Here is an 11,900-nt window from a genome sequence, read left to right on the forward strand (position 1 = left end):
AAGCCAACACACACGGACAAAGGATTCTTTTAAACACCAGAAACACGTATGATAATTATGAAAATGTTTAGGACGGTGTGTTTGTAAATTATTTCACTGATTCAAGGCTCCTTTGGCCGCTCAGTACACCCTTTCCGATGAAGAAGAGATGCCTTAGCTAGGTATTGGACCACCCTGTTCCTTTCACAGCTCTGGGGAGGGGATCGTCCACAGAGAAACACCAGCCACTGACCCCCCCCCCTCCCTCCGCCCCATCTGGGCAACCACTACAGAATGCTCTCACCCCTTTTGCAGAAATTTTTATTCCTTCTGCCCCTCCCTAACCTGGGGTTTCCCCTTCTCATCGTCTAGCCTCCCGCCTTCCCCTTGCCCTCCCTGCTTCTCTTGACGGTCTCCTCCTCTGCACACAGTTTGGTGGACCCCCTGCACGAGCCAATTGTACCCCCTCCCCCCTTGACTGGCCTCCTCCTCTACCCCCACCCCCTTTAATCGCCCTCCCCCCCCATTTTATTGTATTTTATTTTTGGTCAGGGCAAGAAAGGGCAGCGCCTTCTGCAAGAGTTACTGCGCATGCTCGGTTCGCGGGTGCATGCTCAGTAGCCGCCCAGGAACACGTCCTGCCCGGAAGTAGCGAGTTGTGACACGACAGCGGTGCGCGGAGGGGCGGCCATGGTTTACATTTCGAACGGTGAGGCGCAGGGGCGGCCGGGCGGGTGAGGCGCGGGGGTGGGGGGGCGCTGGGAAGCCGGGATGGAGGGCGGGGGCTGAGGAGTCGGTGGGGCTGGGGGCTTTGTCCCTGGTGCAGGGTGGCTCATCCTGGGCCAGGGCAGGTGGCACCGCTCATGGGGGAGTGGGACCCGCCCGCAGCCCCCCTGCTCCTTCTCTCATCTCGGGGTCTGTACAGCCCAGGCTCCACTGCTCCGCTCGAGGGCGCTGGGCTGCTGCCTGGCGGGGCCTGGCTCGCACTCGCGGGGACCTGCAGGCGAAAACAAGGGTCCAGGTGTCAGGGAATCAAAGTGTTTTTGTGCCCTGCTGTGCCTCCTGTCTGAACATCTTCCTACCATTTAATGTAAAGTGATGGGCTGTGAAACGTAGCCAGACCTTAACCTTTCCTCTCTGGTTAGAGAGAAATGTACTTGTGTTGCATGTAGATGGGACACGGTCTCTTCTTTACTGTGTCATTATTAAAGTAGACACACGTAATTATCAGAGAGGTAGCCCTGTTAGTCTGAATCTGTAAAAAGCAACAGAGGGTCCTGTGGCACCTTTAAGACTAACAGAAGTATTGGGAGCATAAGCTTTCGTGGGTAAGAACCTCACTTTTTCAGATGCAGGTAATTATGAAGCAGAGGCCATAGGCAAGAACCTGCTTTATCTGACTCTCACAAACTTATCTGGCACTACTATTCTGCATTTCCTATCTTGAGGCACGTTAATTTGAGAGGCATCCTTACCTCCCAAAATCTGGAGACAATAATAAGAAACATTCATCTTGCTAAGGTCACATGGCAAAGTCACTAACAAGTATTAGAAACTTTACAACTTAGCCCTCAAACCTTCATTTCTAACTTGCAGTTAGCCTTCCTTCTATAATGGTTAATATTTAGTAAACCTCTTTGTTAGACTTTATGAGCCTGTCATAGAATAGACTTGGTATTAGCCCCTGTGTAGTACATTTGTAGCCAGTTACTATAGCTAGCTATAGTCTATAGTCTAGCTAAAGACTGTCCTGGACCAAGACGCCAGGGGTGAAATGCTGGCCCCATTGAAGTCAATAAGAGTTTTGCTATTTACTTTGATGGGTCAGATTTGCACATGATATCTAAACCCCACCAGTCTTGAGGAAGCTACAAGCTGGAACTAAATTGTGTAGCTCAGGCTTATCTCTAACTCAGACCAGGAAAATAATAGAAACTTTGGTAAATGTATTTTGATAGAAGATAGTGGTTTTCTAAGTAAAAATATTGCTACGTATGAAACATAAAAACAGAATTGTTCTTCATTGTTAATTTACCTTGTATGCAGTGCAATTTTGATGGTGGTGGTTCACTTTCTATAAGTGAATCAGCTTGTGCAGTTTTATTTCTACAAAGGTGTAATGTAATTACAGGAAAAGAAACTTGCTAGTGACAATATTTGTAAAATGTATTTTCTCCCTGACATTTGCTGAGTCATTGTTTGTGATATTTGCTGATATTTTTAAATATCACTGGTAGCTGGTGAATACTTTTTTTCATGTAACATATAATACAATGGAATTTATTCATATCGTTGAATGGCATTTTAATGTATTTACTGTATCCTATATGTTCTAGGACAAGTGTTGGATACCCAGAGTCGGGCTCCTTGGAGTTTGTCATTTATAACAGATTTCTTCTGGGGCATAGCAGATTTTGTGGTTTTATTGTAAGTATTCATGTAATGTTTAAGTATTGTCAAGTTACCAAATGTAGCAACTATTCATTTGCCATGCAGAAACAAACACAAAAAAATACATATTTTGCAGAGCAATATTATAGTCCTACTCCTTTGTTGCAAATAGTTCCCTGAGCACACGTTAAGTCTTTCTTCTGTTCCATTTCATGCAGCAGATTGGATGGCTTTAAAAAAATATTCTGTATGAATTTAAAAAGCTGTGAGAAAACTGATACTATATTGTTACCACTGGATTTTAATATATCATAGCTGCTATCAGCTAAATATTGATCATTTTAGTCATGATTACTTCTAATTCTCTAAATAGTTATTGAAGGGTATATGTTTTGGTGGAATTGTTTTGAGTACTCAGTCAAATAAGTGTATCAACAAACCTTGGGGCAGCAATGCCTAGGTCAGTAGCTTCTAGCTGGCATAAAAATAACTGCAGAGTGGTAATCACAATTTACTTCATGCATGCGCAAATCAAGTTTAGATTCTGTCTCAACTCCAAGTAAATTAGAAGACTGAATGACACTTCTGCAGACTTCACTTATGCTTTTCACTGTTTAAATTCCAGGTTTGACTTTTATGCACATTTTGCAGTTAGAGAAGCTAGAATGTATGCAAGTAGATACAGAACATATTGTATAATGCTTAGTATTCAACTCAGGTTTATTTCAATCTTAAATCAATTTGGAATTATTTAAACTCTTTACTCAATTTTTGACCCATTAACCAGTAGTTAGAAATAGAATTTCTGATCTCCTCTTATTCAGAAGTAACAAGTAATTTGAAAAATAGTATTCTCCAAGTATGCTTTCTGGTGCTAATGTACAGTACTTCCACTATTGAACATCAATTATTGCTTTTGCATCCAGTGTTTTGCTATATATTCCAGCATTGCTGGAAAACTGTTAATTTCTAGCATTCAACTCATAATCACTCTTGTTTCCTTTATTTTTAGCTTCCAGAGCCTTGTTCAGCCAGATTTGAGAAGAAGAGGTTGTATATCTTCCTCAAACTCAAGATATGATGATGGAAGAGGGTATTGCTTTTCTTCAACTTCATATGTGTAGATTAATTGTTTTTACATGTGAGGAGAATGTTTTAGCATAAACTGATTAGAGTTGTGCTGCTTTACTTTAATTAAGAACAAATTGAGAAGTCAGACCAAGAAATTTAACACATATGTAACTTTCTATAATATAAGATCATCATTCTCTTTTACTTTATCTGTTGCATACCCTAAAATGCAAGAATACAAATCCTAACTTACATTTAACAGCATTTTCCAAATGTATGTCATGGAAGGTATTTTAAATTTTTCTTGGTTTTATTTGTCTGAAATCTTTCTCTTATAATATATTAATGGGTTAGACCTTTAACCTACACATAGACCTTTAACCTAACTTCCACGAGGAATGGAGGGCTTAGGTGCCCATAAATACTAAGATATATGCCTTCCTATATATGCCTTTTTTTGTGCAGACTATAAAGAGTCTGGACCTATAAGCAGTCTCTGTCACAGGATGGGAGTCAGGATCTCTTCATGGATGGTCCTAGCCTCTTATGCATCCCCTGATATCTGCCAATTTAAGGGCAACTTTACTTCTGAAGGGTTGGGGTAATTTGGAGCAGTCTTCACAAGGGAATTCTTGTGGTGATTTTCTTGTCAAAAGCTTCCTCCTGCAGCTGTTCACATGGAAGGGGTCAATTCGGCTCTTTGTTTTTAGCAGTCAGACACTTGCAGTACAAAAAAGGGGCAGGCTGTTGTAATGGGAACTTAGGAACAGTGTATTTGCACCAGATGGAGACCATTGTCATACTTACATAGTGATGGACAATATTTACTGATGTATTCCCCACTCTCTAATTAGGCCTCCAGGAAATCCTCGCCGTAGAATGGGTCGGATAAATCACGGTGGAGGTCCCAGTCCACCACCCATGGCTGGAGGAGGATGAGGAAGGTAACTTACAGTTTTATATCACACTTAAGACTTCCATTGCTTTTGAAGAAAGTTCTAATAAGAACTAAACTTACAGGTAAAATTCATAATGATAGAAGAATAATGGGGAATTTTACCCTGCTCTTGCAAAAGTTATTAAAAATAAATGAAAGAAAAGTCAAGAGAATCAGAAAACTACATGATAGCACAAAAAGGAGTACATTTATAGACTTCTTGCTATCGTTCTGGTTCAGAAATGGTGAACTTCCACAAGAATCCCTTAAACAGTTTTTTGATATATCTTTCTCTAGGCAGCGAGAGAGAGGTAAATAATATAATTAGATTTGCTGGGGTGTGATTGGAAACGTAAAATAGAGCTTTACACCTTTCTGATTCATGGTTTCAGTCCCATTCAGATCAACAAGGGAGTGAAGCTTCCCACTATCAAATGGATATGTGGTGGTCTGTGAGAGATCAAACTCATTTCATCTGTATCCCCTTAGACGAGCATCCACTTTACATCACCACCACAACAGTTAGCACTGATTGCCAATTTTATAGGCTGTCTCAGCAAAGGGATGGAGGATTGATTGGGCAATAGAGACTAAACTCTCCTCTCACCATTAAAGTTGTCTGCCCATATCAGGGTTGAAGCACATTGGTGGGGCATTGAGGGAAGCTTCCACTCCTGCTGCCTGTGTAGTACCTATTCTGTCAAACCTGAGGCTTTTACTGGTTTTAGGAGGGCATGTGTAAACTTACTTTAATCAGTTTCTAGCTAAAATGTTTTTAACACTGTTTGGATGGCCACTGTGGACCATGTAATGTGACAGTCTTGTTTAAAAGATGTGTTCTGGCTGGGTAGTTAAACCCCTGTTCCCTAATATGAATAAAAACCCTGCATGGTCTCTGTGCCCTTTAATAATTTTTTATTACAATTACATTACCATGTAAATTTGTACACATAATTATAATCTAGCATAACAAAAATAGTTAGAAAAAGTACTTTAACGGCTTAATATAATTTTATCCCAAACCACCTACAGTTGTGTGATCCTATAGCTAGAAATGGTATCTTAATTCAGGATGACTGTTACAAACACTTGCAAATCAAATTTAATCTTGCTGTTGTATGTCTGATCTAATCCTGTATTTACACAGTTATATTATGGTATTTTAAAACTATTGGACAATGAAACTTCTCCAGAAATATAATATTATCTTAAAAAAAACCTGTAAAAAGCCATGGTAGAATGCTGCGTAAAAGTAAAAACCTGTGTGTAATGCTGCTTTTATTTGGTGATTAGCAAATCTGTATATGGTTAATAGAAGACTTTCTAAAGTAATTAGTTTTAAAGAGAAGTTTCTTTTCCATTTAACACATAAAACAAAATGTTTTTTTTCTAGATAAGCTGTAATATTTTGAATGGCTTTATTTTGCCAATTTATGTTGAATTTATTAATGACCAATTTTTTAATATGAATGAACATCTTAAATTTTTTTCTTTAGTGATAAGTTAGATAGATATGAACCAAACGTCCGGTAATTCCTGGTTTAAAAACTAAATGTGGGAAACAGTTCTGGTTCTAGAACCAGTAAATGTTAGTCTTCCTTACAACTGCATTTCCATTTTTTAGACCCTTTGGTACGTGAAGTTTATTCAGTTTTGTATTTTTTCATTTGGTAAATATAATTTTTGGGTTTCTTTTTGTTTCAATTAGAGAAGAAGTGAACAACAGTTCTCTTGTACCACAGCATCATGAACTATATTTATAATGTGTGGTATGCTCAGAGGTAGACAACTTGAACATTTTTGGCATACCTAAAAAATGGTGGCTATATTTAAAAAAAAAAATCTCTACAGCACTGTGTGACGGGATTCCCGAGGTGCAAACTGGGATTGTGGGACCACTGTGCCCCCTTAACTTCCCATCCTGGGCTGTCTCTCAAAATGCTTTGCTAGTGACAAGCTGCAAACCCCTCCAGGCGCTGTCATCAGTCAGCACAACTGCATGTGTAGCTCCCCACCCTGCTAGATTGCATGAATGCTCCCAGAGCCACTCATGAATCACACAGAGAAAGGCACCCCGCAGTTCCCAGCACTGTGCAAATTTATTAAGTGGTTCACCACTTCTTCAATGGAAAGTGGATATACACCAGCCTTTGCAAACCTGAGCGGTTTTGCTACACACACTTCATACAAACTCATTGGTAAAAATAAACAGTTAAACAAATTTATTGACTACAAAAGATAGATTATAAGTAATAGGCAAAAAGTCAAGGTTAGTTAAGAAAAGAAAATATAAGCACGCAGTCCAAGCTCTCAACCCTGTTAGACTGGGCAACATCTAGATCAGGGGTCGGCAACCTATGGCACACGTGCCAAAGACGGCACGTGAGCCGATTTTTAATGGCACGCTGGAGCCTGCCGGGACTCCAGCGTGCCATTAAAAACCCTGCCCAGCCCGGCCCACTCTCTTCTGCCCTCCGCTCCCCCCGCGGGACAGTGTTTGGCTCCGCGGGGAGGGAAAGATGCTCCCCGCTCACCCGGAGCCCTGCCGCCGCGCACGCAGAGCTCTGGGGGCCAAGGCTGCGCGCTCCCATGGGGCAGCTTATCAGGCTCTGCGTGGAGCCTCATGGTAAGGAGTCCGGGGCTGGGGGGGGTTGGATAAGGGGTGGGCGTGGGGGCAGTCAGGGGACAGGGTGGGTTGGATGGGGGGGGTCTTTGGAGGGGGAGTCAGGGAGCAGGGGGGGTTGGATGGGGCATGGGAGTCCTGGGGTCTGTCAGGGGGCGGGGGGTGGATGGGGTCAGGGCAGTCAGGGGACAGGGAGCAAGGAGGGTCCTGGGGTGGGGGGGCAGTTAGGGTGGGGGGTTTCTGGAGGGGGTGGTCAGGGGACAAGGAGCTGGGGGGTTGGGAGTTCTTAGGGGGGCAGTCACCCAGCCCTCTCCCCTGAGCCCTGACCCCACCCTGCACTCTGCCCTGAGCCCCGCACACACCCCAGACCCCTGCCCTGAGCCCTGTACCTCCCTCATACACACCCAGCCTTCTGCTTGACTCCTTCATCCCACCCCCACAACCCTAGCCCTGACTCTGGCACCCCCACACATCCCCAGCCCCCCCTCTGCCCTGACACCTGCACCGCCCCACATCCCCAGCCCCCCCACACCCCATGCACCCGCCACATCCCCACCCCCACCCGGAGCACCAAACGGGAGCTCCTGCACCACCCCCCCCACATTCCCATCTGCACCCCTCGCATCAAATGGGAGCTGCCCAGGTAAGTGCCCCACACCCAAACCTCCTGCCCCAACCCTGAGCCCCCTCCCTCATTTTAGCTCTTGGCCCGACCCTTCACCCCCGGCCCTGTGCTCAGTGCACTGCCACCCTCAGCTCAGTGCAGAGAGAGGAAAAGAATGGCCAGAACCAGGGAGAAGGTAGGTACCCACTGTATGTGGGGGGGGGGGCCGGGACTCCAGACTGGCAGCGGGCTGAGTGGATCCGGCAGCCGGGATCCCGGCTGGCAGGAGCCGGTGGATGGAACCCCTGAGCGGCAGTGAGCTGAGCCGCTCAGTCCACTGCCGGTCTGGGGTCCTCGCCGCCGGCCCCACACAGCCCGCTGCTGGTCTGGGGTTCTGGCTGCCGGACCCTTGCCAGCCGGGGTCCTGGCCACAGGCCTCGCTCAGCCCGCTACCGGCCTAGGTGAACAGAACCCCAGACCAGCAGTGGGCTGAGCGGGCCGGTGGCGTAAGATCAACATTTTAATTTCATTTTAAATGAAGCTTTTTAAACATTTTGAAAACCTTGTTTATTTTACAATAAAACACTAGTTCAGTTATATAATATAGAGACTTATAGAGAGAGACCTTCTAAAAAACATTAAAATGTATTACCGGCACATGAAACTTTAAATTAGAGTGAATAAATGAAGACTCAGCACACCGCTTCTGAAAGGTTGCCGACCCCTGATCTAGATTAAGCTATTTTTCTCACCCCACTGAATATTGCAGTTCATAGTACACAGATTTCACCCTTGAAACCTGGGCCAGTCTCCTCTCTTGGACTCTTAAGTCTTCTCAGTGTCCTTGTTGCTTGTAGCATAGGTGGGGGCAGGAGAAAGGCCAAGCATGTGGCCACTGTTCTGTTTCCTACCCTTTGTTGATGTGGTAGGACAACACAAGTCCAGGCATTTCTGGTGGGCATTGCTAAGGACATGTCTTCACAAGCAACGTTAAAGTGCTGGCCGTGGCAGCGCTTTAACGTGTCTGTGTAGTCGTGGCATAAAAAAACCCACTTCCACGAGGGGAATAGCTACCAGCGCTAGTGTACTGTCTACACTGGCACTTTACAGCGCTGAAACTTGCGGCGCTCACGGGGGTGTTTTTTCACACCCCTGAGCGAGAAAGTTGCAGCGCTGTAAAGTGCCAGTGTAGACAAGCCCTGAATCCCCAGGCAGGGTTGAGCAATTCCCCTGGTGTTGCCTTATGCAGGTGAGTCACTGAATTGTAACTCCCTTGCTGGACAATGGCTGTTGATGGGTTGTTTGACATCCCGCCCGGGCATTGGTTACTTTCCTTGCTGTTCTCTCTGGGGAGCTAATATCTGGCTGATTCCCCAACTTACAGCATGTTTTAGTGACAACCATACAACACAATTCTCATAACTTCATATGCATTAGTGATATACATGTATGGATAGAAAAATGACTTTTGGCAGATCATAACCTTTCCACTGATACCTCACATGGCCTGCTTTATATGCAAGATCATAATGCTATCTAAATGAGGAATGTGGGGATTACAGGGCACTCCCCCAAGGTACAGAATGTCACACACTGTACTTAGCCTTTAGATCTATGAATTGCTATTTCCTTTGTTTAAAATGGCTGCTTTATGTAGTATAAATGCAAAATAGTAGAGCAAACAAAAACTTACTTTACCATTTATTTGTAGGTAAATGCCTGCTTCTTAGGGCAGGCAACTGGACTTACACATTTGCAAGACTGAAGGGAAGAAGCATTAGATGATGGACCAAACAAGTTTGATTGTTGTGAATGTGTATGTCTAATGGAAACTGCTCTGCAACTAAGCAGATAATGAAGTTGTGCTGGGAATTCCTTCTTCCAGGATCCAGTGTAACTGAAGTGCAGTGTTATTAAATGCACATGTTTAACTGTCTGTCTCAAAGCCTTTTTGTATAGTTTGTGAATATTTTATTGTAGTGGCAAAGTAATAAGCAAATATATTTGGCTTTGCGAAACATTGACTCTTTTCATCCTTGGTTAATAAGAACTATTAAAATAATTCTGTTAATAATACAGTAAGTACGTTCATGACCAAAGAAAATTCATTCACATGACACTTTTTAGCATTTGGTACAGAAGATGACACAAGGGGCAAACTTTAAGAAGGGGCATTTCTTGGCACATTTCAGATCTACTGTTGTATCTTAATAGAAACTGACAGCGTTTTCCTTTCCATTTATTATATTTCTGCAGTGGTCATTATGTAGTCTAAAAATGTTACCTCTTTTCAACCTTTTACTATTTTTGAGACCTTTTTTCATGCAACTTTTTATACTCTTTCCTTTTCACACACCAAAAAAATCACCTGTTCATGCCTACTAGCTGGATATGCAGAATATTTATCTTCTACAATCTGTGCCTGTGATGGGCTAAACAACTTCTAGACTTCACCTGAGGGCTTGTCTACAGGGCTAGTTAGTGGGCGGGGTGTGAATATACAGGGCACTAACTGGCCATGTGGACCCTGCTACTTGCACCAAAAGTTCTGTAGTGCATTTTGAAATACTCCCATTTTAAAATGCTACTCAGGGAGGAGCTCCATTGTACTTGGTGCTGTTCAAACATGTGGAAAGTTTTTTCTTCACAGTGAAAACAGGCTAAAGAATAAATACAGATATATTACTATGTGTTTTCATCATAGAGGGGGGAGGAAAAAACTTCTCCCAAGTCGTGTGTAAATTTTGTTCTTCCAATTTTACCACTTTCATCTATATCCTCAGACTGAATATACTGATCATCTTGTTATTTAGTTCCTGATTCAACATGTTAGTGTTCCTGTTGATTTCAAAGGGACTGCTAATGGGCTCAAAGTTAGGAACACATTTAAGTACACCTCTGACCCGATATAACACAAATTCGGATATAACGCGGCAAAGCAGGGCTCCGGGGAGGGGGGCGCTGCGCACTCCGGCGGATCAAAGCAAGTTTGATATAACGCGGTTTCACCTATAACGCAGTAAGATTTTTTTGGCTCCCGAGGACAGCGTTATATCAGGGTAGAGGTGTACCTGGCCAAATAGGATCAGATGCCTTATGTATTATATTGGGATTGTTTATTAATTTGAACTTTTTTCTAAGCTTCTGAGGCAGTTAATTATTGTAACAACTGAAGCTGTACCTTAGAGTAGTATAAATTAATTGTTTATTTGATTATGCCATGGTCATCGAATAGCAAAACCAGCCCTTCCTGTAGTTCAGGACTATGATTTATAGGCATTTAAAGCAAAGTTGCTGTCTGTATTGGACTTCCTTTCTAGATTTCTTTTTAAACACCATCTCTTGTAACAAGAAAAACCTATTTCCCAGCATATCTATTGGTTTAGATCGCGATTACCCTTTAAAAAAATAATCCTGTTAGTTGTCCATAAAAATAGCTTCCTTCCCACAATGGAAAACAGGTGGAGTGATGCACAGCATGTAGATAGTTAATGTTTTAATATTGCATAATGTGCACAGAATAACCATGCCTTTGGGGGAAAATAAGCATAATATAAAAAAAACTGTCTGAATTCTATATGCAGTTTCTAAGAAAGGTAGCTTTCTACATTAGCTTGATGAGTTTTCTAAATAAATAGTATGTTTTCCTAAATAAATAGAAGGAATATTCTTGACTTTTGAAGGGATTAGACTTTGAACAGTTAAGAGCTGAGGGTTTGCATGTGCAATTTCAAATTTTCAGCAAATGTTCCCAACTTGAGGGACTGATATAATTTTCTAACTCCTTTGACACATACAGCTTTACAGATGAACACCATCACCCGCCTTGCCCATACAGTGCTGTTCTGTCCTTCAAGTTATCGTAGCATTGCATATTCTGCTTCCAGAGGTTAACGCTGCCAAGCTATGACAGGGTGGTCAATGGGGATGTGACAGTATCCGCCCTCTATCTCCTCACTGATCTTGCTCTGCAAACTATTCAACCCTCGCAAAATTATAAATTGGGGGAGGAGGGAATAATCATTGCTGTTACTGTGACAACTCAGTAAAGGGGAGACGGTGACAGCTGGCCCTGGGGGCTGCAGGAGGGAACTGAGACTCTGTTGGACGGGGTGGGTGCCTTCAGGCTGTTCCCCTCTCAGTGGTGCATGTGCCCCGGGAGGGGGAGGCCTAAGCCGCTGCTGGAGCAATGGGCCAGGCCTGACTTCCCCCTGTGACCGCGGGGAGGGGCTGTACGCGGGGCGCTGCGCTGCCCGCCGAACCTCGCCCCGGAGCGGGGGCGCGCACACGCCGGG

General features: G+C 43.6%; 1 protein-coding gene across 2 annotated transcripts; it reads left to right on the forward strand.

The window, feature by feature from the left end:
• Positions 1-598: 598 nt before the first annotated feature.
• On the forward strand, positions 599-4,389 carry SELENOK (selenoprotein K). 2 transcript variants are annotated; one of them, XM_024221103.2, is made up of 4 exons: positions 599-688; positions 2,316-2,406; positions 3,383-3,463; positions 4,296-4,389. In XM_024221103.2, exons 1-4 carry the CDS (start codon positions 670-672, stop codon positions 4,387-4,389), a joined length of 285 nt encoding a protein of 94 aa, XP_024076871.2. In that variant the 5' UTR covers positions 599-669. The 2 variants fall into 2 exon arrangements, with proteins under 2 accessions (XP_024076871.2, XP_024076879.2); XM_024221111.2 differs by having other exon boundaries at positions 4,296-4,380.
• Positions 4,390-11,900: the final 7,511 nt, after the last annotated feature.

Source organism: Terrapene carolina, unplaced genomic scaffold (assembly GCF_002925995.2).
Source record: "Terrapene carolina triunguis isolate 2854851 unplaced genomic scaffold, T_m_triunguis-2.0 Scaffold89, whole genome shotgun sequence".
NCBI lineage: Eukaryota > Metazoa > Chordata > Testudines > Emydidae > Terrapene > Terrapene triunguis.

Bases quoted from the DNA above. Each gene is read 5' to 3' on its own strand.
- SELENOK (XM_024221111.2), top strand. The intron at 2,407-3,382 runs GTAAGTATTCAT...CTTTATTTTTAG, and splicing joins GCAGATTTTGTGGTTTTATT to CTTCCAGAGCCTTGTTCAGC. The intron at 3,464-4,295 runs GTATTGCTTTTC...CTCTCTAATTAG, and splicing joins AGATATGATGATGGAAGAGG to GCCTCCAGGAAATCCTCGCC.